Source organism: Electrophorus electricus, chromosome 8 (genome assembly GCF_041902795.1).
Source record: "Electrophorus electricus isolate QZ-2024a chromosome 8, ASM4190279v1, whole genome shotgun sequence".
Taxonomy (NCBI): domain Eukaryota; kingdom Metazoa; phylum Chordata; class Actinopteri; order Gymnotiformes; family Gymnotidae; genus Electrophorus; species Electrophorus electricus.
This window is the reverse complement of record NC_137504.1, coordinates 3,505,001-3,529,867: the sequence shown is the minus strand read 5'-3', so window position 1 is coordinate 3,529,867 and position 24,867 is coordinate 3,505,001. Positions and strand designations below refer to the sequence as shown.

At 44.7% G+C, this 24,867-nt stretch overlaps 1 protein-coding gene across 13 annotated transcripts in view; it reads left to right on the top strand.

Annotated features, from left to right (window-relative positions):
* The first annotated feature begins 2,639 nt into the window (after window positions 1-2,639).
* Window positions 2,640-24,867, top strand: part of grin1a (glutamate receptor, ionotropic, N-methyl D-aspartate 1a) — a 28,728-nt gene continuing 6,500 nt past the window's right edge. For 2 of the 13 annotated variants that reach the window (XM_081718828.1, XM_035527438.2), the window contains exons 1-22: window positions 2,643-3,104; window positions 3,293-4,120; window positions 6,185-6,319; window positions 6,607-6,783; window positions 9,492-9,554; window positions 10,374-10,471; window positions 11,015-11,136; window positions 12,278-12,452; window positions 12,729-12,873; window positions 13,082-13,168; window positions 13,815-13,950; window positions 16,654-16,781; window positions 17,485-17,649; window positions 18,099-18,217; window positions 18,630-18,742; window positions 18,986-19,134; window positions 19,467-19,624; window positions 20,040-20,201; window positions 20,526-20,635; window positions 21,001-21,146; window positions 21,786-21,842; window positions 24,301-24,327. In XM_081718828.1, the coding sequence (XP_081574954.1) occupies window positions 3,872-4,120; window positions 6,185-6,319; window positions 6,607-6,783; window positions 9,492-9,554; window positions 10,374-10,471; window positions 11,015-11,136; window positions 12,278-12,452; window positions 12,729-12,873; window positions 13,082-13,168; window positions 13,815-13,950; window positions 16,654-16,781; window positions 17,485-17,649; window positions 18,099-18,217; window positions 18,630-18,742; window positions 18,986-19,134; window positions 19,467-19,624; window positions 20,040-20,201; window positions 20,526-20,635; window positions 21,001-21,146; window positions 21,786-21,842; window positions 24,301-24,327 (2,721 nt within the window). In that variant the 5' untranslated portion in view covers window positions 2,643-3,104; window positions 3,293-3,871. Of the gene's footprint in view, window positions 3,105-3,292; window positions 4,121-6,184; window positions 6,320-6,606; window positions 6,784-9,491; window positions 9,555-10,373; window positions 10,472-11,014; window positions 11,137-12,277; window positions 12,453-12,728; window positions 12,874-13,081; window positions 13,169-13,814; window positions 13,951-16,653; window positions 16,782-17,484; window positions 17,650-18,098; window positions 18,218-18,629; window positions 18,743-18,985; window positions 19,135-19,466; window positions 19,625-20,039; window positions 20,202-20,440; window positions 20,636-21,000; window positions 21,147-21,785; window positions 21,843-24,300; window positions 24,328-24,867 lie in introns of those variants that run through there. The other 11 variants (XM_035527434.2, XM_035527433.2, XM_081718829.1 and 8 more) reach the window with 9 other exon arrangements.

Here is a 24,867-nt window from a genome sequence, read left to right as displayed (position 1 = left end):
TTTGGTCCGTGAATGTTTGCTTAGTGAACTTTTTAATAATCCCTTAAGAAAGTCAGTGCGGAATGTCAAGGTTAGGAATGGACAGATGGACAGGACGGTGGGACGCCTGGACCTCCGAGCCAGGAACCAGCCAACTCCGGCCAGCTACATGAGGACACAGCCTTGGCACTAGATGAGTGCCCAATTTGCGCAGAGTCCTACCATCCCAAGGGCAAGCATGGCGTGGTGCTGCTAAACTGTGACCACGCCATGTGCCAAAGCTGCCTGTCGACGCCGCTCGCCCGCGCGTCCGACCAGCCGTGTGCAGTGCCCCCTGTGCGGGCAGAAGACGCCCCTGTTGCGGTGAGAGATCTGCAGGCTTCAGGAGGCCGCCGGGCTCCTCTCCTGCCCTCGAGACGCTGCCGTCTTAATGGCACGGCTGGAAGCGGAGCCGGAGCTGGCGTGGGCGCTGGGCCGCGGGCTCTGTTGGCGGGCGGAGGAGTACCCGCTACTGCGGGCGGAGACGGGCCGGGTGTGGGGCTGCTTCGAGCACCCCTGCCGGCTGGTGCGAGCAGTCAGAGGAACGCGGCTCCGTTTCCTGCTGCTTCTCACACTGTACCTGGTAGAGCTGAGCTTCCTAGTGCTTGTCTTTCTGCCCATCGTAGTTCTGCTTCTCCTCTTCACCCTTGCCAGCCAGGCCAAGGTGACTGGGACTGACAAACACTTTTAACTGTGGGCTTTAACTGCAGCGATTGAGAGCATTTCCAAACTAATACAGCCATGAAAAATAAGCTTGAGTGTATGATCCTTTTTTAATCAGCAAGAAGAGTGCTTTTCTGGTATTGAGATAAAACTGAATTAGGAGCTGTGCTAGAGAGGACAATCATTTTAAAATATGATGGGAAGAAAAGGAAATAATGTCTTTTCTTTTTGTCAACAAGCTGCTTATCTATACTGTCTCAGATAAATTGTTTTTTGTCTGTAAAAAACGAGGCCAAAATGAGGTCTGGTGATAATAACAGAAGGCAACGATTAATCTCTGTCTGGTTTTGGGTTTAATAATAAATTCTGCTCGGGTGAAGTCCTCTTCTCCACCACTCTGATGTTCCACTTTTTGGAGGAACAGATTTGACATCATTTATATCCATAGCAACCATCAAAAGTTGGTGCATCGCCACAACACTTCTGTGAACTTGACTCATACTAAGAAATTCAGGAAGCAGGCTTCCTTTTTGTAAGGAGCTGATTTGATCTAAAAATAAAGAGATTTGTGGACAATAGTTTTTTTTAAGAATAAATCTCTGATCATTTGACACTTTTGTTATCCATCTATCATTTATAGAAGTATAGTTGACGTATTTGTGTTCTGGAGTACACTTTCTGCCCTGCACATTAAGTCTGCCTGCGTAAAACACTTCTCCCATATGAGTCAGTTTTGCTTCCAGTGCAGATGAAAGTGACAAAGTCTACTTTGTCATTAATAATAAATTGACCCACTGTACACAACACAGATTTTATTTTTTTTTTAGTAATAGGTTTGAAAAATCTTTGAAAACACTGAGAAGTAGCATATGCGTGGCATGGAACGTGTTAACAGGCAAGAAATATTTCTCTCATTTTCATCTGTGAGGGTCATCAACCTTTTATAAATCTTTTTAAGGTCATTTTTTAATGTTGTTTTTTTTTGCACTGCCATTCTGACATCCGCCGAGTAAAGAGGTGTGTCTCCAATGTGATGTGAGGTGTCTTCAGTCTTCAGTGTGTGTGTGTGTGTGTGTGTGTGTGCGCGCGGGCGAGAGAGAGAGAGAGCGAGAGACTGTTCTCCTGGCAGGAGCATTCTTATATAATGGCTGCATTGCAGGCTGGCCCTAAAATATCGATGTGAGGGGAGGAGGGTACCAGACTCAGGGCGGGGAGGTTCCTACCGCTTACTCAGCCTTCTATAAGGCTCCCACAAACAGGAACCCTCCGAAGTTAATCGCAGCAATAGACTGAGGGAGCAAGTTTGCACCGCCAATTCCTCATGAATCACTTGGACTACCTAAGCACGCAAATGAACTACCACATTATTTCACATATCAGTCAGTTGTTATCCAAAATCATAGACGACTATTCATAGTGGTGCTGGTTAAACTTTGTGCAGCTAAATAAAGACTTCCCATGGGGTGTGCAGGCTTAATACATTATTTAAAGTCGACGGCATAGCCAATCAAGATCAATAGTGACCTTATTCACAAACCCCCAGTCATTCCCATACTGGATAGCGCTGACATTCCCAGTCAGAGGCAACGCTACGAGGATCAGAAACGTTTCCCCCTCTAACAGTGAAATATTCACTGACTATCGACTACGGATTAACACCATACATGTATTAACTCATGATGGATCATATTATATATCTAATATATCAAGACATCTGTCTGTACACCGCTTTAAAAGACTCTACACAACGAATATACAGTGGTAAAAATGCAAGCCCCAAGTATCATTCTGAATCCCCACCCGCGTGGTCTGCTGCGGCTCATTAACACCCCGCGTGCTTACAGAAAGCCTACACGAGGACACTTTGAAACTTCGCACTCTGGGAGAGATGCTTGTTTCCCTGGCAACCGTGGTTCTTTCACCTCGCTTTTTTCTGCATTGCAAGCTAGGCCCATGCACTGCTGTTCGTAGTTGCGGGTTACTTTTCCCTTAGAAAATCACACCTCGTTTTCTCCTTTAACCTTTCGCAGTCGTGGACAGACGTGCGGTGGAGCAGAAGGCCTGGACATGTGTAGAGAACAGAGAATAGACTACACTTGAAGGCTGCGATGTTTCAACACGGAATGTACCGCCCGCAGCAAGAAAACTTGATACAGAATATCTGGTCTTTAAAAGTAATTTACCTTTTCTTTTTTTTTCTTTTTTTTTTGCATGCTTGAAAATAAGGATATGTGTACGACGAAGTCATATTTGAGCAGGTGCGTTTTGTAATACCCCAAACACGGGCAGTAAGAGGTTTACTGCTACATAGGGCCGAGAACGAAACCGAGAAATTACATTAAGACGAATAGACTGAGTTCCACCTACTGTTTTATGGCACGGGTTTGGGGAAATACACGGATCGAAATTGTCTCATTTTATCGGTAAGATCTATTTTAATTAAATTTCATTTAACATTGCTTCAATATTGAAAACGATATATTACTTTTTATTCAGTAAAAGACGTGCACTTTTTCTTAATTCTTTAACGCGTTTTTTTGTTACATTAATAGTTAACACTAATAATCCGTATTTACGCACATTAGTAATCTGAATTTCCTTCTAATTTTAGATTAAAACGGTGGCGTTTGGAACCACACTTCATTTAGTTGACGGTAAAGTGTGATAATCCTGAACGCCAACGCGAAAACCGGAGCGGCAGCGGGGGCGCGCGTAGCTGCGCGAGCACAGCTGTCAGCACCAAGGACAGCCGCTCAGCCTCGAGCGTCGCATCAGTTCTCAGCCAGAACACAGACGACGGACACTGGGGCGGACGATGCACAGCGCATCGCAGATTAGGATGTGACTTACCAGGGCGACAGGTGATTTGGCCATAACCCGCGGCTGGGAGAAAACAAGGCTCCGCATGAAACATCAATGAAGAGAGGCAGTGCATCCGCTGATATGCGCAAAAGCAAACAGTGGTTAGGACCCAGGACTGTGCGCATTCCGAGACAGTGAATATAATCCTTGCAGCCGGGGTTTGCCTTTTGCTAAGATCGCACTGCTGGACTGTGGTTTAATACCCCTCACCGAGTACGTGGGCTTCTACCCAAAGGTAGACTGCAGCGAGCCTCCAGAACCGAGGTTGGGGTGGGGGGGGGGGCGCGGACAGAACCGGGGCTCTCGGTGCGCTTCGGCTCTCGCCACGATGCGTCTGCTAGCGCTGGCGGTGTTCTTCTCGTATTCGTGCGTGCGGGGCGGCTGCGAGCCAAAGACCGTGAACATCGGGGCCGTCCTGAGCCAGAAGAGGTATGAGCAAGTGTTCAAAGACGCGGTCAACCAGGCGAACGTGGTTTACGGGAGGGAGAAATTCAAACTCACCGCAATCTCCGTCACCCATAAAGCCAATGCTATTCAGATGGCGTTATCTGTCTGCGAGGACCTCATCTCCAGCCAGGTAAGTTCCTCAGGTTTCGCAACATTTCTTCGTCTCAGAGATTCATGCAGAACTCATGTGAAGTGCCCACGTCATCAGAATCACGGCAGCCACTCTCAAAGCCCAAGCCCGTATGTAGGAGGGGGGGGAATGGTAAATGGATATTTGTATATTCTTCAACAATTAAGTTTATTTCAAGAGAACCTATTTTAAAAGACGGAGTCCACGTTGGTAGTTAATTTCTCGTCGTAGTAGCCTTCGAGTAACTGCCATACGAGTACATTAATAGTAATCCTTAAGTTGCATAAATACTGTACTGAGGGCACCAGAGCTTCGACAGAGTTCCGTTTGTGTGACCAGTTTTCACATAAAGGCCGTTTGCTGAAAGTGGCCCGGTTGCAAGCTCGTGATTGGAATCAACACTTCTCATTTCCCGCAATGATTCCGTAGTGTGGCTATGAAAATGGTAAGTCGTGCCTCACTGCACACTACAAAGCTTTTTAAAAGATCGCTGAGTTAAGGAGAGCATCTGAAAAGGCCGTGAGAAATGTCTCGATCGTAAAGAGAGTATGTGTATTAGGTTTTTTTTCCCCCTCCACGCCTGTCATAAGGTGCCATATGACTATTATTCGACAAAACGAGGCCAAGCTTAGAAAATAGCCGCGCGCGCACTGCAAGCATCTGCAGTGCAACGCTGATTTCACAGGTGAGGCGCGCGCGACAGGATGTCGGGGGGTAAGCGCGAGCGGAACTCCGCGCAGGTGAAGAGACCAGTGTAGCCCACGTCGGCTCTCGCATTCAAAAGCACGTTCGCATGGACAGTCATATACACTTTAGTTTAATTGTCCATCTCTAAATTTCTCAACAAACTCACGGGAAACCCTTCAGAATACGTAACATAATACATGTGATGTTCAAATAAAAACTTTATAGTTTTTCAACCAAAGATGAAAATGGTCTATTTTACTGAAGCCAAATATCCACCCGTTTTGGATTACCACGTTGATTACGTTTTCGTACACACTGAAGCCATCCAGTTTGTTCTATCGGTGTAGTTATAGCATGCACACATCTAACCGATTTACTCAAACACAGTGTAGAAAACGTAAGGAGAGACCGGAAAATGGCACCGCATGTTGGAAAGAGACGTATTGCAGAGTGCTGACAAACTCTAAGGAGTGATAATCGCATCGTTAAAAATCGCTGGTAGTTGTCTTTTCCTAAAGTGCTGAAGTCGTGCTTTCCTCTGATATAGGGTTGAGCTGCAAAACAGGATGCTGTGTAAATGCACACGTGAATGTGAAAACACACACACACACACACACACACACACACACACACACACACACACACACACACACACACACACCCCTTTAAAACATTTTACGTTCCAGAGATTCCATTTTAACATCTATGTATGCCAGACCAGTTCCATGTACACATAAAGTGCTCCTGGCTTAGTGTTAATAGTGTTGAATCAGAAGAAAGACTATTCGCTGGCAGATGGCGCAAAAGAGATGGTGGAGCCCATGCTGGATAAAGATCCATGTTTGAAGCCCAACCATACAGCCACTGTGGGCATGCACAATGCCAGACTTGTTTTGTTGTTGTTGTTACTTGCAGTCTCCCTAATATTTCTACCATATTTTCACTAAATATGGTTGCATTGTAAGCAACTAAAATCCCTCTGAGAGGAGTGTTGCCCAGGCAATATCTGTCATGCAGACAAGATAATGATTGTTGCTTCTCATGAGGATCTCTCTGCAGTGCTGTCTAGACATACATTTGTGGATCTTGTACATTATTAGTCTGGGACGGAGCGGGCAGAACATTTTGTACCAAATCTGCGCTGTTATTTCAGACACATGAATCTGGGTCAGCCATCTCTGTTTTCCTAACCTTCTCACAGATGTCTCGGAAAAGATTTCTATCATTAATCAACGTACATGTCAGTCTGCCTGGCTATTAAATGATCAACGATTTAGAACAGCAACTCATTTGCTTAGCATCAGCATCCAAATCCAGGTTTGTGCTCTCCCTTCTGAGAGTCAAGTGTGGACTGTTTCTCTCTGAAAATGCCTGCAGGTGTATGCGATACTGGTGAGCCACCCTCCACAGTCCAGCGACCACCTCACACCCACGCCGGTTTCCTACACGGCAGGATTCTACCGCATCCCTGTGGTGGGCCTCACCACCCGAATGTCCATCTACTCTGATAAGGTTGGTGGTCAGCACGGGAACAAAAGGACAAAGCCTAGCATGCCCTTTGGAGCAGTGTGCAGAAACGCAGTGATGCTCTTTTGTATGTAGTAGCACAATGCAAGATTCTGCGTCAAGCTCATAGTGTAATATTTTTGCTCTATTGTTTCCTAAAAAAAATCCGGTGTGCGCCTAATGTTTATACATTTGCACACACACATAAAATCAGATAGAATATTTAGAAATGCTAACATTTCTCCCCTCTGCATTCATCTCCTCCTCCTCTTCCTCCCCTTCCTCGTCCTCAGAGCATCCACCTGTCCTTCCTGCGCACCGTACCACCATATTCCCACCAGGCGCACGTGTGGTTTGACATGATGCGCGAGTTCCGCTGGAACCACATCATCCTGGTCGTCAGCGACGACCACGAGGGCCGTGCAGCACAGAAGAGGCTGGAGACCCTGCTGGAGGAGAGGGAGACGAAGGTGAGCTGTTCCAGAACACGGGCGCGTGTGTGTGTGTGTTACGTGTGTCTTTAACTCAGAGGTCTTCTACGTCTATAACTGTTGACTTTTCTGTTGCATGAACACATCTCTTCCATTACATTCTGTAAATGTCGGCTAACGTTCTGGAGCCAAACACATCAGCAGCGTCTAATGTGGTCTAATCTAACTGAAGTTTGTGTATGTTTTTCCCATCTCACGTTGCTTTTTGCCATAGTCAAAATCTCCTGAGTCTGTCCACAACAGGAGCAAAATGAAAATCTTAACCTGGGGCTTTGCAAAGCATCACTGGCTCACAAACAGAGCAGGTTAGCATTCCATGTAATAGGTTTATATATCTCATTCTCAGAGCAGCGACTCTGTTAGTCAGCTGTTTCGGCGCAGTTTTCAGCAGTTGTATGTGATTTATTAAGGTTTCAATGCCTGCATTGTGATGGTTATGAACTCACTGAAGTATCTAGATGGTATTTCCTCAGGGAAGAGCTAAATCGATCTCCTAAATCGACATTGCTCTGTGTTGTGCTAATTACCGTTGCCCTCATTCCCGATAGAGGACATTATTAACAGTGAGACTATTTTGGTTTAGTTGCAGTTAAGCTTTAACACTGCAGAGAATTTAATGTTTTGTGTTGTCGGTTTCACAGTGGTACTTCTGTACATTGAGATGAAATTCCTCTCAAAGTGTTTGTAAAATGCTGCTCATAAAATTTGCATGGAGAGTTTTGCAAGGCTCTGTCAGTGAGAACTTTTTTATCTTGAAGTTGACTGTAGGTCACTGTATATTGTGTGACAAACATAAAATCATCTGACCAGAAATGCAATGTATTACAGTGTGACAATCCTTACATTTCAGTAAGTGTTTTTTCATCTATAATGACACTTGTTTGTAAGAAAATATCAATGGAATGACCTGGAATTGGTCATTTTTCCTTATAAGGAATGCCTTGCATGACAAAATGTCAGTAAATTTGACACTATGTATGAACATTTCTGGTCACACTGCTCACATTGGTCACATGCTCACATTGTGAACCGATGGTGACATCATTTCTGGATGAAGTAGGTAATATTTTCTGATTCATGGTTTCATGGAGTAAGATTTCGAGCTGTACTTGGCTTCCGTTCAGCTGTGCAGACATGACTCATGCTTTGCTGATGGCCTGACATGTAAATCTGCATACTTCCAGTGTTCCCTAGGCTTTACCCAGCATCCATTTTGATTATGGCTTGCACTATGAATCCTGCCACAGTTTGTGAAACTCTAGCAGACGTTGTTGTTCCTTCCTTCTCGACTTGTGAGTCATATATTGTTTGCTGTATTTTCTCTGGCTGTTTTTTTCCTCAAAAACAGACTCGCTGCCTCAAATTGCTACAGTTAGTGGCAGATTCCCTCAGCAGTTCTGCTATTTGTATGGGCGATGCCATCACACAGTACATTTGAAGACAAACACATTGTGCACCTCAAGCCTTTTTTAAATGTTATATCTTAAAGATTAGAGTAAAAAGTGAGAGAAGAAACTGTTGGGATTGGCAAGTGTTATTTGTCTTTATTTATTATACATTAAAAAAAAAAAAATATATATATATATATATTTATTTATTTGTTTATGAGAGTGATGCAATGCTTAATGTTTTTGCATTCAACATTGATATTGTCGTTTATACCACAAGCTCTGGTTCTCTTTTCTTCAGATAATTAAGCCCTGGCGCATCAGAGTGGGTATTTTGCCTCTCTTAGCAAATAGGCTAATGTTCATATTGCTTCAGCTGTCAAAATGTGAATGTGTCACCTGCAATTACTGAACAGTCACATGTCAAGGTACAGGATGAAAAGAGCAGCATATTCTGCATGTTCCTAGGCTGACACAGTAGGCACTGGAGTTCAGAAGTACCAGTAAGAAGCTGTAATGGCGTTTCATGCTTAATGTGCTTAATTTGAAAAGGCCCTGCAAAATAGAATTCAAACCAGACCCAGAACCAATCAGGAGAGAATTAAGCATTGTTCAGATTAGAATCGGACTCACAATCAGACTCAGAATCATATTCAGAATCAAAACTAGAAATGAGACCATGGCCAAAACCAGAATTAGATCCAGAATTAGAAAGTGCTCAGTCATAGTGCACCATGGAATGTTAAAGGATTTTATACTGTTGCAGTATAGCTCAGTCTAAGCACAGTATTTTCTCTGAGGCTGCTGCCCTCAAAAAGACAAAACAAAACAGATCATGAGAAATGTACACTACAGGGCAACAGTGAAGGCCAGAAGCCTCTAAACACACTGCCTCCATGGGCAGACACACAGCATCGACACAATATAGGCACTACAGACTATACAGACTATAGATATTATTATTCACTTATGAATCTCTAAGAAGCTAATATAACAACGAGAACGTCATGTCATCTGTGTTGAATGTACGTTTTTTTGTTTGTTTGTTATATAACATTATGACTTTACAATTCCCCCAAAGACATTGTGATGGCATCTTTGGTTCCTCTGGCTTTTTTCGGGTCAGTTCTGTGTCTTAGGCAGAACAGCTCTTTGATGTCTTTTGAAAGCCCCAGTGTTTGGAATTCCAATTTGGAGAAGGAAATGGAGATTTGTTGGATGCTTTATTGCCCATCACTTTCAACTGTTTATAATATTCTTCTGTGTCTGCATATTTTCTCTGTGCACATTACTCATCAGAATAAAAAAAGGAACTATGAAAACCTCGACCAACTGTCCTATGACAACAAGCGAGGACCCAAGGTATATTTGCATGGTCAATGCACGCCGCCCACCAACTTTCCAAACGTAGCAGCTAGAATCCCAGCCCAGCCAGTCACCGGCCAACCCAGAAATGCCCTTGGTAGCACGTGTTTCTTTTTACATTGAGAATTTTTTTTGTACCCTTATAATTTCAAAGACGAATGGAATTGTTTTGAACAATTATGATTTTGGCTTCCAAAAAAAAAAAAAAAAAAAAAAAAGATTAAAAAGAGAGAGAGAGAGAAAGAGAAAAAAGAAAACATGCTCCGCTTCCGTCATTACCATTTTTCCTTTTAAATAAAGGAATGCATGATTCAGATGAAAAAGGCAAAAAAAAAAAGAAGTAAAAATCGGTTCGTTTGCGGTCGTGTGGGAGGCGGCACTTCCCCTGATACTCCGACCTCCCTTCACGCAACACTTCCTCCTTGTTTTTCAACTGTTTTTTCTTTTGGGGAAATCAAGTCCCCTCGCCTCTCGCTTCCTTTCTCCTGGTTTCAGTTTCCGGTTGCACTGGCGTCTTTTGCCTTCCCCAAACCTCTAACATGCACGTTCTTCTCTGGAGCCTTGATAACCCTCAGCATTGCATGCGGCAACACAGACGTTTTTTGTTTTTTTTTCCCCCTCTAGCCTTTTTTTTTTCCAGATAATTTTTTTAGTTTATCCGGTTCTCCTGGAGATCTCTCATTTTTTCCCTCCTTTTTCAATTCCACAAAAGAAAAGAAAACCGACCAAACCAATCAAAAAAAGGTAACTCAGGCAGCATGGTTCAGGGGTGGGAGGGTAAGTGTGAGTTTGACTGACTGTGTGCCCCGATCTCAGGCAGAGAAAATCCTCCAGTTCAACCAAGAGACTAACTTAACCGCCCTGCTTCTGGAGGCCAAAGAACTAGAGGCTCGTGTGATCATTCTCTCCGCCAGGTAAGATGTTAACTGGCTCTCCGAAAAAGTTCCACTTTGCCAGTGCTACTGTGTGTTCAGTAAAGAAGCTGCAAGTACACTCCACGTAGGGCTGCGTCTTCACCTATTGAAGGGCTTGTCCTCGATTTGAGCTTCAGTTCTCACTAAGGTCTAACAGTATCCTCAGTAACACTCATCAACAAGAAAGCAAAACAATCAGACTACGTAGTAGTTTAATTCAGTAGTTTAATTAGTAGTTTAATTCATAGTTTAATTTAATTCAGTTATTTTTTAATGGATATTTGACTTGACCTCTTTTTTAAACTCAAAACATTTTAACTAAACTTGTCCCCAAGGTGAGTTACAGAAGACAATTAGAACTGCAAGACAATTTTTTTAATCATTATTATTTCTTTCAGGTTAAAAAATTATCCTAATTTCTAAAGCCTGTTGAAGCGCATATATTTATTTATAAGAGCAAAAATAAGAGGGCAAGAGAACCAAAGTAGCAAGGGTTAAGAGGCCATCGTAGAACAATAGTGACTAATGTGCGTTTGCCCACAGTGAAGAGGATGCTGCTGCCGTGTACAAGACCGCGCGCTTCCTCAACATGACAGGATCCGGCTACGTGTGGCTGGCCGGAGAGAGGGAGATGTCCGGTAAAGCTCTGAGTGAAGCTCCAGACGGTACGTACGGGGCCCCAGAAACTGCCACCCACCAGCCAGAGGCGCTGGGAAAATGCCCCAAACTGGCAACATTTCTGGTGCCTCTCTCCCTGTAGTCTGTAGTCAAAGGGAGATGTCAGGGGTTCACTGGTGGGTGTGGAGAGTGAGTCGTGGATGTGAAATGTTGGACGTTGAAGCATTTTGATGTTTGAAGGTTTTAAATGAGTCACAGTAGAATACGTTGTGTTGTTTTTGTCAGTAGACTTTGATATTTGTTCTGTGGTAACATGCAAAGAAAGGCTGAAGCACAAAGGAAAACAATTTATGCGATATTATATATGTGTGTGTATGTGTGTGTGTGTGTGTGTCTTGGTTAATCAGGGGAATGTTTTTTATTGTATCACGTTTATGGCTTGGCTCTAGTGGTGAGCACTAACTGTCCGTTTGTCTTGGATACTGCACCTGACTCCGTTGCCATGGTTGCACCTGAGCATTTGGTCACTTCAGACTCTCTGTCATATCTGTGTCTGAACCGTCGTGGAGTGTTTGTGGTAAGATCACCGGTGTAAAGCTGCATGCTGCACTGTGTGTAGTCCAAGCAGGGTTCTTAATACCAGCCACCAGTAAAAACTGTGGCCATTTGTTGATGCTGGTGAGCTTAGTCACAAATGTTTCCCTCTAGCAGAGTTGAAGAATATTGAACCCTTTTGCAGGAAACAAATGCCCAGTTGAAGCTGGATTGGTGTATAACGTATTAATGTTAATCTATGCAGTAATAATTAATTAATACTTTAACAATGTTCTTAGTTAATTTATTTCCCTTATTAAGGTTTGTTCGGCTTGGTTTATCGATAGGTAGTGTGAGAGCTCAGAAAATCTAGCTTCACTGGTTTCATGGATATGTCATATGCCTGTCCTAAGGTGTCTAAACATGATGTCTCCCTGGTCATGGTCCCTGTTTTTAAGTTTTGTTTTACGTTAAACCACTACACAAAACATTTGCTGGGTTGTTATTTGAGAAAGGCCTACTGTATATCCTGAGTCCATGCAGGGACCCTGTGGGAATTCCCATACATGGAAAAGGTTCCCATACAGAAAAAGGATCCTAAATGCCAAGGGAGCAGCAGTTCGCTCACTGATTTAATCCGATGCTGACGCGCAGGGCTAATCGGCCTCCAGCTCATCAACGGCAAGAACGAGTCGGCTCACATCAACGACGCGGTTACCGTGGTGGCACAGTCTGTGCAGGAGCTATTCGAGAAGGAGAACATCACAGAACCGCCACGGGGCTGCGTGGGCAACACCAACATCTGGAAGACCGGACCACTGTTTAAACGGTCAGGATGGGTAGCAGCTACAGCATGGCTCCGTGTGGAGTGGTGGTGCTTGTGCCTATGTGTGTGTGTGTGTGTGTGTGCAGGGGAAGGAAGGGTTGTACTTTTATGTGGTGCAAAACATAAATTTGATTCAGTGGCCAAGATAAGGAATTTGTACTTCATTTGTTAATATGTGTGTGTGTGTGTGTGTGTGTGAGACAGAGAGAGAGGAAGTAGAAAGAGAGAGACCATACCCATACCTCTTTATTTTAACTGACCTTTACCTCTTTACTGCAGAGTTCTGATGTCATCCAAATACCCAGAAGGCATGACAGGACGTGTGGAGTTTAACGATGATGGTGACAGGAAGTACGCCCATTACAGCATCCTCAACTACCAGAAGAGCAGGCTGGTTCAAGTTGGTATTTATAATGGGACTCAGGTACATGGTCTTTCCCTACAGTTATACTCACCTGTCACTAGAACTCTTGACATTTTCCATGATCTGTCTCTTAATATGAGTCTTATTGTGCAAACATGTCTGAGGTTTTGTTGGTTTTTCCAGCCAATTTTTAATTTCGTTTTTCTTTTCTTCTGAGAAAGCTTATTCTAAGACTTCTTTGAACACGTTAGCTTGCTCTTCCCTTAAGGTGGTGTTAAACAAACAGAGGAAAATCATCTGGCCAGGAGGGGAGACGGACAGACCGAGAGGCTTCCAGATGTCCACAAGACTAAAAGTAGAGTGTCTACTGAAGACCACCAATTTCAATTTCCTCAACTTTCAAAGCTCCTCGGGCATTTTGTTTGGAGTCACCCCCAAAGTGTAACGTGGAGTGATCACGAGGCGAACAAATACGCCTAGAAGAGCGAGATTTACTAACGGCAAAACCACAATCAGAGGCGTTAGTACAGTCCAGGGTCCATGATCCAAGGCAGAGGGTCCAGGAATAGACAATAAGCAAAAAGAAACAAAACACACGATGACAAAAAGGGGATGCAGGCTACAACAAAAATACAATAAGAACTAACACTAAACACTAGTGACTACAAACGGACAGAGAAAACACGAGGCTTGGAATAGCCAGGAATAACACACAGAAGCTAGTGTTTAATACGGTGACCAGCAAAACCTAACAGGGAACTTAACAGGACTTAAATACATGTTTAGCCAAAGTTAACAAGACACAGGTGATACAATAGAGAGCAAAAACCAAAACAAGGACTAGAACAGGAATGAAGAAAATGAAACAGTAACATGAGACACGGCAACCATGGAGACAGGGATGCTAGGAGGGGACAACCGTGACACGAAGACTTGATCGTTTCTTGGGGTTATTCAGACTTACGTCAAACACCCCCCCCAATTTCTTCTCGCTTTTGCAGATAGTCACCATTCATCAGGAGCCCTTTGTGTACGTGAAACCTACCTTGATGGATGGCACGTGCAAGGAAGAGCACACACCTAACGGTGTCCTAATTAAAAAGGTGATCTGCACTGGACCGAACGAGACTATCCCAGGTGAGACCGAACGAGACTATCGCTGTGGGTTCACTTCCTCCCATCATCCAGTGATGCATGCATATATAATGGTGCATGCAGCCAAGAGTTCAAGCATGACATTAGTGCCGTGCATATGTGTGTGTGTGTGTGTGTGTGTGTAAGTGTGCAAATGTTTGGCCTGTGAATAAGGCCATTGTATGTGGTAGTGTCTTTTCCAATAGTAAATATGCTGGTGTGTGTTTTGTGTGTGTGTGTGTGTGTGTGTGTGCGTGTGTTGAACTTTGCCTTAATGTGTATCTTGTGTGAATTTTGGACGACAGCTTATAAAAACTAAAGATTAAGAGCTTCGAGTGTAAGTGTGCTTGATTTATGTGATAATGTTAATAGATGATAAAGAAGCCATTTTTTAAAAGCACCACCCTCCAGCTTTATAGGGTTTTCTATGTAATGTGTTCCACCCTGTCATTTTGTCTGCTTTAAAAGGTCATTTTCTGGATGCTGATTATATATGCTAATGACCACTGCTCTTATTGGCCTCAGAGGGGAGGTGGCGAGGCCACTGTGGTGGAGGGTGTTCCCATATTTACACACTCTCACTGACAGAATGTTTATTCAGCTGGGACGAGACATTTGCTGAATGCGACATCAGATTCGATCAGCTTGCAGAACCGTTCTCAAAAAAAGGAAGAAATACGTCACAATACCAAACATTTTACATTTCACAAATTTTGGTAGATACAAGGACAAGTGACATATGTGGACTGGTGATTATTACTATATCTCAATTAATGCAGCACTGCTTCCGATTCAGTCTTCAGATTGTGCCAAAATTCAGCTGCACTTAAATATGAAGTTGCTCTCCACATAAATCTATGGGTGCGTTGCCAAGGTAACACTGTAGATTACATCAACACTGCTGCAGTGTAACTGTACAATTAATTGCAGTGTATACTGAGTAACAATGTGTAACAATGCAGTAGTACACTCTACTGTAAGGTCCTCCTCACAAGCTTGCCTAACTGTTCCTAGATCCGGACTACATTTACATTTACATGACTATGTATGTGACGAATAAACCGAACTTGAACTTGAACATTTATGGCATTTATGGCATTCAAGTTGTGTACAACTTGAGCAACTGAGAGTGAAGGGCCTTGCTCAGGAGCCCAACAGTGGCAACTTGGAAGTGACTTACTTGTTTACTTACATAACGCTAGACAGCGTGTTAGTGCTCTGGTGTGTTATACTCCTGTAGCTCACCTGACTGAGCAGGTGCTAGTAGTGTTAGGGTCCTGGAGTAGTGGGTGGTGTAAGGTGGGGCTGATGGCATAATCTAAAGTGTTACTGCTGCAGGTAATTATTTATACATTGACACTCCAAGAAACCAACAGAGCATATTGTCTCTCATTCTTCTAACTAAATACATTTTATATTAGTTTCAGTATTTACCGGATAATATACCTCAGGATTCATAAGTAAATAGTACCATATAAAATCGTCTCAACTGCATTGAGCTGAGAGAACCAAACTGGAATTTGCCCAAATCTTCTTTAAGAGCACCAGGGTTGACTGGCATCGTGAGCAGATGTGCACGGTGCCGTTCTGGCGTTGGGAGCGAACGGAGTGAGAGTGACCGGTGAAGGGCAGGCTGTGGGACACATGTTCCGAGTGAAGTGACCGGAGCTATTCCACGAGGCGCTGGCAAAACGGGCGTCAGGGCCAACAGAGTGGTCAGGCAAACAGCAGGCCAATCCTCCACACAGGCAAAGACAAGAGAAGGTCTGAACTGAGGAAAGAAGGCAGGGCCGAGGTCAGGCAACGTGCTTTACAAATGAGGAAAAACAAAGACAATACAAATAAATTAAGTTTAAAAGCATTTTAAAAGGATGGAAATTAAAACGTGACTAAAACAGATGTAAAGATAAGAAATGAAGAGGTAAATAGAACTTTAAAAAAAATTCTGACAATAATGCAGGAAGGAAGAGTGAATGAAACAGGAGGCGAGGTTCAGACGTGCACACAAATCACTGGACTAGCGGGTGAGGATGTGAAGTCACCAGTGCTAATGAGCTGCAGAGGTGTGTGTGATGAATGGAAGGTGCTATAGGAGCAGAGGGAGTGTAGCTGATTCAGGGGTGAAACAGTATAAGTACTGGTAGCAAAATGGTTGTAGACTTTAATTCAAAATTGCCAGTTTATTGTAAGATAATAAATATAGTGTCATACAATTATACTATAAAACGATTATTCAGTCTCTATTCATTTACTTTAGTCAGATTTAAAAAAAATTTCTTTTGGGGACGCTGTACTTAAAGCATCAAGTTTTTTGGTTTTTTTTACTGTTTTCTGGATTAAGCAGCTCAGACACATTTTAGGGGCTCTCGCGATGCCATTGGCCAGTCCGAGGCATTACGTATTTCTTTTCTCTGAATTCCTTGCATGGTCAGAATGCATTCCCGATTCCAGTGAATTCAGATGATTGGTTCAAATTATGTTGCCAGGAAGTAAATCATGGATTTGAAAACCTGTACTTCCAGTGAGCACTGAATAGAGGATCTGTAGGGGCTAAATAAATGGTCTTACAGATACTAGAATACCTCTGTGGAGAAACCCAGAGTGAAGCATTTACGTCCTGGATTTACCCACGACAGCAGGCTCATAAAACGGTAATCGTTCCAGATGTCTGTGCTTCAAATTGAACCTTTACTGGTTGGGTTACAGGACGTCCAATTGTGCCACAGTGCTGTTATGGATTCTGCATTGACCTTCTGATCAAGTTGGCCATGACCATGAACTTCACCTATGAAGTCCACCTGGTGGCTGATGGGAAATTTGGGACCCAGGAGAGAGTGAGTTCTCACAAGTGCCAACAATACCTCTGATCGTGCAGTGGATGTTGTACCATCTATGAGTATTATACATGCAGGACTGGAATTTAATCTCCGATTTGCTTTCCTTGTAGGTCTGTGCGAAACTGTTTGATTTCATGTGGGACTAAAAAGTGAAGGCTTTGTCATTGCAGTCTTCCCACAACACAGCCATAGACACACAGACAAATGAATATTCGCTTTGTATTAAATGAGTGTTTTTTGCAAAAAAGTAATAACCATTGTAGGATGTCAGTTAGTTCTTTGAACAAACTGTGGAAACAAACCTTTGAAAAAGGCATAAAGATATTAAACTAAGAACCACAATGAACAACTTCTGAGATGTTTTGCACAGTTAAAGGAAGGTGGTGTGGTCCACTTCCTGTTTGTGCTCCACACCATGTGACTCAGGCTGCACATACCGGTGCGGTTCTGGACTGCGATCAGGCCAAACTGGTATTAAGTTCTGCTCTCATCGTCTTCAGGCTCTTCATGCTGTGCTGCATCTAGATTTCAGCTCGTGTAGGAACTACACATGAAATTTGCTTCCCTGACACAGGAACCAAAGTTTCCCTGACATGGATTTTCTCTGAAGTTTCCTCTTTTTTTTTTTTTGAGTTAATCAAGTAGAATTCCTTTATCCTTTTAAAACCATTTTCCGGTTGTGTAAATCTGATGACATCAGGTGAACAACAGTAACAAGAAAGAGTGGAACGGCATGATGGGGGAACTCTTGGGTGGCCTGGCGGACATGATTGTGGCTCCGCTCACGATCAACAATGAACGTGCCCAGTACATTGAGTTCTCCAAACCGTTCAAATATCAGGGCCTCACCATCCTCGTGAAAAAGGTACGTCCATTCCTTCCAAACTCAATGTGTGAAAAACATTGTTGTATTCAAGCCCTTTAACTGTAGGACGCCGTATTCTTCTGTGTGAATGACTATACTCATTCTATTATCACAGTATATTCACAGACACATATAACAGAGTCACTTTCACCATTATCCATTGTAGACTCGAGACTTGAATCTATATGAATTCTCTAAGTGCTTAATAAATGATTGATTACTGTATATCCTGGCTATAATGGATTCGGTTATTATCTAGCTACCACCTTAGTTCAAATTCAAACAAGGAAAAGCTCTCGATTTCTGTTTCCGGCTCCATGTTCTTGCATCGCTGTGCGTCCAGTGTCATTGGGTCACCAGCCTAGGCCGCCTGTCGGACCAAGGGCAGAGCGCGCGCTGCGTCTGGGCTGGGTGAGCAGATGTCATTGACGTGATGCTGTGTGTTGCAGGAAATTCCACGCAGTACACTGGATTCGTTCATGCAGCCTTTCCAGAGCACGCTGTGGTTGCTGGTGGGTCTGTCGGTGCATGTGGTGGCGGTGATGCTCTACCTACTAGACCGGTTCAGGTACGGAGGGGGGGGGTGGCTGGGCTCGGTACGTCTCCTGCGTGTATTTGTGTAAGGGGGTGTTCAGCTCCAGTCGATGGGAGCAGGGGACCACAAAATGCCTTTGTTTCTATGGTTACCACAAAAGTCATGAAAGAGATGAGTGGGTATCATTGTCACTGCAGGTTTAGAGGTGGGGATGTTGATTGGCTGTCCTCTGTAAGACCACTCCCTTCTCCTGCATTGTTTCTCAAAGACACACACACACACACACACACACACACACACACACACACACACACGCACACACACACAGACACACACACACTTACTTTTGTTTTCCTCCCAGCTGCTGCTGCTGCTGTTTGTTGCTGCTGAAACATCTACAGTTCTCTCCTTTTCACTCACCTGCTGTTTCTCCTGATCTTCTCAGCCCATTTGGAAGGTTTAAAGTAAACAGTGAAGAAGAAGAAGAAGATGCCCTCACGTTATCGTCGGCTATGTGGTTCTCCTGGGGAGTGTTGCTGAACTCTGGAATTGGAGAAGGTGACAAAATTGAACAAACCTTTACAGCAGGACTCACAGTCCCAAGACAATCTCCTCCATCAAAAAAGGGCAAAGCCGCAGTGCAGTGCACAAACCACTGGACAATGATTAAATATTTGTGCTATGTGTCCACATCAGGTGAACTGTAACAGTTCCACTTTGTATTCCTCCCATTTTGGTTCAGGATGAACAGTTGGGCGCTTATTTCCGTACGTGTTCAGTGCCCCGTCTGTGACCCTCTAGGTGCACCACGCAGCTTCTCAGCGAGAATCTTGGGCATGGTGTGGGCTGGCTTTGCCATGATCATTGTGGCATCGTACACTGCCAACCTGGCTGCCTTCCTGGTGCTGGACCGGCCTGAGGAGCGCATCACCGGCATCAATGACCCGCGGGTACGCCACCTCGGCCCAAACACGCGGAAACACTCTCTCCACGTCACAGAGTGCTTAGCTCACACCGTGTTCATGTATACTTACATATATATATTTATAAAATGGAATCTCCTTGAATGTTAATAATAATAATAATAATAATGATATTTATTTTCATTTAATATCTGTATAGCATCTTTCTCATACTTGAGATGGTGACATTATAATGGAAAATGGTAACGATTAGACTGACTGAAATCAAATGGAGGATCTGTTTGTGTTTCATCTCATGTTCAGTAACTTGAGGGGAAGTCCGGAACTTGCACTTACTTTCAGTTTCGTATCTTTGGCAGCTGAGGAACCCATCAGACAAGTTCATCTACGCCACCGTGAAGCAGAGCTCGGTGGACATCTACTTCCGCCGTCAGGTGGAACTAAGCACCATGTACCGCCACATGGAGAAGCACAACTATGAGAGCGCCGCTGAAGCCATCCAGGCCGTCAGGGACAAGTGAGTCGCCGTCGGCTCGACCGCAGCAGGCCTGTGGTCAGCCTAAGAAGTCCTGGACCTCAGGCTGGATGTCAGGTCCAGCACACAGCTCAGGAGAGGCCTGCCTGTATCCCTCTCACTCACACAGAGCACAATGTTGAGATCAGGGACCCCTTTTTTCAGGTTTCCTGCAAAAAGTCGTGTCTGAGGGATTCCGATGTGGGGACGAAGGGCTACTCGTCCAGCATTGGACGCCATTTTCCTGTGAGATGGCGCTCTGTAGTTCTGGTAACATTTAAAGATGCACGCAAGTGGGTTGAGCTGAGGTGGGTGGGGGTACGAGTGTGTTGCTATTCGCTGTACTGTTGCCATCATAACCCCCCACCCCCTCCTCCTCCCCCCTCCAACCCCCCCCCCCAACCCCCCCCCCCCCCAGCAAGCTGCATGCTTTCATCTGGGACTCTGCGGTACTGGAGTTTGAAGCCTCGCAGAAGTGCGACCTGGTGACCACGGGAGAGCTGTTTTTCCGTTCGGGCTTTGGCATTGGCATGCGCAAGGACAGCCCCTGGAAACAGAATGTGTCCCTGGCTATTCTCAGGTCCGTCCCAGCCGAAGCAGCAAAACCCGCCGCTTCTGCTTCTCTTTGTTTTTGTTTTGTATTTTTTTTTAAAAAAATCTTCATCATCTGAGAAGTTCTCATACTCATACTCATCTCTCTCTGTGTCGCCCCTCTCCCCCCCCCCACCCCCCCCCACCCCACCCTGCTCTGGTATTCGTGTGTGTGTGTGTGTGTGTGTGTGTGTGTGTGTGTGTGTGCGCAATCTCTTGGGTGAACAGTATCATCTGAATGAGCAGTACCGTCTGCACGCTGTAAGGTCTGTGATGACATTTTGCTTCTGTCCACTCCCCCTGCCTTCTGCAGCTCCCATGAGAATGGCTTCATGGAGGACCTGGATAAGACCTGGGTGAGATACCAGGAGTGTGACTCCAGGAGCAATGCCCCAGCCACACTCACCTTTGAGAACATGGCAGGTATGGTGTGCTCTCTGGTGCCAGATTCTGTCAAAGAGATTGGACAAAAACCGCAGTGAAAATGCACTCTAGCTTTTTTTTTTTGTCCAGTATCTTTCCGTTCACCATTTTAGTTTGCACTTTTGTTTTTTTTGTTTTTTGTTTTACTGCATCAGCATTAATGTTCATGGCAAGATAGGTGGTGTCTAACACCGATCCGTTTCCCGCGGTTCTCCGTAGCAGATACAGGTTAAGACTTCGGATAGACACAGCACCTTCCTGCTCTGCTCGCCTGATGGTCGGACCCGTGTGTCGGGGCGGGAGAGAACCGTGCTGTTTGCTGCCGGTGTCCTCCATACCTGCATCTCCCTCCCTCTCCTTTCCAGGTGTCTTCATGCTGGTCGCCGGAGGCATCGCAGCAGGGATCTTCCTCATCTTCATCGAGATCGCGTACAAGCGCCACAAGGACGCCCGCAGGAAGCAGATGCAGCTGGCCTTCGCGGCCGTCAACGTCTGGAGGAAGAACCTGCAGGTGAGGTGACACCTGTCCGCGCTCATCACGGAGACCCGGGAGACCCATCCCTACAGGCCCCTGCGTGGGCTCTCTCGTTCCTCTCCTTTATTAGAGGCTTGGTGTCAGGTCCGCACAACGCGGACGGCACAGAGATTACACAGCTATAATGCTGAGACTACGCTTCTATATATTACAGAGTAACCTGCAAATATACGTAAGCCACAATGGTGGACCCTTGGTGTGACATGGTTAAAGATGAAGCTCTGTCAACAAATCACACTTGTTGGATCTTGTGAATTCTGTGGTTCATCAAAACAGTCACAGAACCCTCATGAAAATGGCCAGGATCCTTGGCGCACGCAATAAAACCTTTTTGGGACTCGTCAGGGGGCTTTTTTGCATATGAAAGCATCCTGTAACATCAGGATCGCTAAGGCCAATATTAGTTAATAAACAATATATAGTACAACCTTGTTGAGGGTAGAAAACTGGTGCAGAATAACCATTCCTTCAGTGTTTGCCATGCATGATCTCCGGCTACGTTGTTGTGTATTTCTGGGCCTTGGGACAGGCCAACAGGGAGAATGACCCCCCTGGGCTGGTCCAGGCCAGACTAGTCAAGTCCAACTGGACCCTGTCTTTTGTCTGTCCCAACAGGACAATAAGGAAAGTGTCGGGGGTCAAGTTGCGGGTGCAGCTGGGACTCCGTCTTTAGTATGTAACGTTGCCTTGTCATCTCTGCTCCTCAACCTGAGTTTCCTTTGATTTCATTTTTCGTTTGTACGCTCATGCAAGCATCCAGAGTAGATGTTTAGATTATTGTTATCGATTATTGATATTTTAAATTTTTGTTGGTACTCATACGCATTAGAATGCTAACCTGAAGAGACCATCTACAACCACGAAGGGAAAATAGAGTGTAGATGCAAATGTAAATGGAGACCTTAGCAGCGCTGCTCACCTCTGACTTAGCAACGGTTCCTTTACGAAGGCTCTTTATGATCTTCGAGACGCTGTTCATTGCCAGCCCATGCTTTTAGCCCAGCTGAGCGCGTCTGTTTGCCACCTGCTCCTGCTCAGGCTCTTGATTTGCCCTCGCGTCCCATGGCTTGAGCTACCAAGTGCCGGGGGGCGGTGTCCCCGGCAGGGCCGTGGGTCATGGGAGGGAGGGGTAGCCCCTGGTGCTGTGAGACTGTGATGTCTGTGCGGGGTCGGCCAGGCTCCCGCTGGTGCTTTGTAAACGCTGGCCAAAGGTCAGTGGCACTGCTGTCAAGTGGAACAGACAGCAGCGCCGCTCCAAGGTAAGATCACAGTGTCTCTCCTGATGTCGGCAAATCAACGTCCTGAATGTGTGCACCATCTTACACGCGCACTCAGGCACACACACACGCACACATATACACACGTATGTACGAATCCATTGTGTGTATTTGTGTCGTTGGTGCGTCCGAAAGACAGTCACATGGCAGCTCCTGCTAAGGAAGACGGAGCCACGAGCATCACGGCTCGAGCAACAGAGGAAGAAGAAACTGGTTCATGTCTCTGTAATTACTATAGGGTTTACAGTTGTAATTGTATTCTAATTGCACTCTAAGCTGTAACTGAATTAGACTGGACTCCCTGTGCAGTTGGCACAGGCTGAAAATACTCTCCTCTTAACAGTTTTTACGGCCCTTCTGTTCTTAGCAGGATTCCACACGTTTCTCAGACGCTGGAATTTTTTTGTATGTTAGCCTATTATTCCTGCGTGTGCGTGTTTACATGTAAATGTTCATTTGCTGTTTCTATATTTTGCACAAGTACATACTGCATTGTAACTCTTGTATTTTGCACATGTACATATTGCACTGTGATGAAAGTAACTGGCGTAACAGGTATGTCGCCCTTTGGAATAACCTGCCCTCATCTTCTTCATTGTACACACCTCCTCATCTGAAATAACGCACCCTCAGTTTACAAACCCACGTGTCCGGGAGAGCGTTAAGCACTCGAGATCACTGGGCCTCCTAACGGCCTCTCCACTGAGCAGACGTTATTCCAAAGTGCGCCGCCTGAAGGGAAGTGATAACAACCAAAGAGAATAAACGCAGCATCGTTCGGAAATGAGCTGCAGACGATGCACCGAGTCTGCGATGCGCTCAGCTGAGCTTACAGTCTGTTTCCCACATCGTCTCGGTGTGTCCTCCATGGATCTACATGCGCACAGCTCCGGCTTCATGCGGCTCACTCCTATTATGGATTTTTTTTGGGTGAAAAATTACCCTTATCACAGAAATAGGGACTTAGCTAGCATTTCTATTTTAAACCCCTATCCTGGTCCCCTTTTTGTTTGTTTATGTATTTATTTAGATAGTATAGCTAGAAATCATTTCTATTTTTACATTTTTTTACCCCTGAATTTTTATATGAATGAGCGCAACTAGAGTGATACGTATGTGTAGCTGCCATCACTAACTCATTCCAGAAACATTCAACCACATAATGCTAAAGAACAGATTAATCCTAGTCCTGGACTTCAGTTGATTTTCAATGAAAGGTCACTATTTAGTCCAGCGTAGTCCAAAACTAGATGTAATCTGTTCTTGGACAGCTAATCTCAAGTGATCAGTGCTTTGAATTATGTTTAGAATCCGTGAGATCACGAGCGGCTCGCTGGGAGACCCGGTCACGTGCCCCGCGGCAGGTCTAGTGATGCTGCAGGTCGACTCTTATGCTCCTGTGCACTTGTGATGCTTCTGTTGTCCACTGCCACTGCTCCCCCAAACCTTCTGCATGTACCAGAAGAAATTCACACCACACTTCCGAGAAAGCCCCCTTAAATGTTCCCGTTTTGCGGCCTTGATCCATCCCCTGTGTGTGGGGTGAATTTCCGTTATACCTGAAATATGGTATAATGCTTTCGAGGTAGTTAACACAGTTACTCATGTACTTAATCTGTTAAATATTCTGCTCTCTTGGCATTTTACTGGTTGCTCCACCCCTGCCCCACCCTCTGCAGATGTGCTGTTTTGTCTGTGATATTCGAATTGCTTGGCTTCTTCGGTGTTGCTATTTTCTCAGCAAGCTCATCTTTTCTCCCTCTGTTTTTGCTTATAGATCTTAAAGTCTTAATGATCTTTAAAGCAAGTGGATAAATATTCATTTATTTTTCTTTTCTCCTTCCCCTATGCAGCCCTCTTCCTCTGTAGAGACTCAGGATGTAAGAATACCTTAATATGAGCTTCTTTCACACTCAAAACACACTCAGTCTTGTGCTGTATCCTCGTGGCATAATGTAGAGGCCTGAGAGTAGGCGTGGGGGCATTCATACGGACGGAGGGAGGGATGGGACAAAAGAGTCAAGACCTTTTGCATTTATGTTTTAACTACAGACCATATGCTGAGGGAAATAGGTCACACTCCAGCATCACTGCAACATGCACCTGCCTGCTACACAAACACAAACGTGTTTTCATGCAAAGAACTATGACACAAATGCAGGATGGTTGTGTGTGTAGAGGGGGAAATGGATGAAATAATGATTAGACTAATTCCTGAATTACATAACTCACTTCTCAGATCCTGCACACACTGACATCACAGACCTAAGAATGTGTATATAGGTGGTGTCATTACTCCCCGTGACCATCTCCACAAGGTCAGGCAGTTTTCAGCAAGCAACCCATTTCCCTATCTGTTGAGAGCATTCTCACCCCTCCCTCGCTGTACTTGTACAATACATGGTGCACCATTTGGGTGA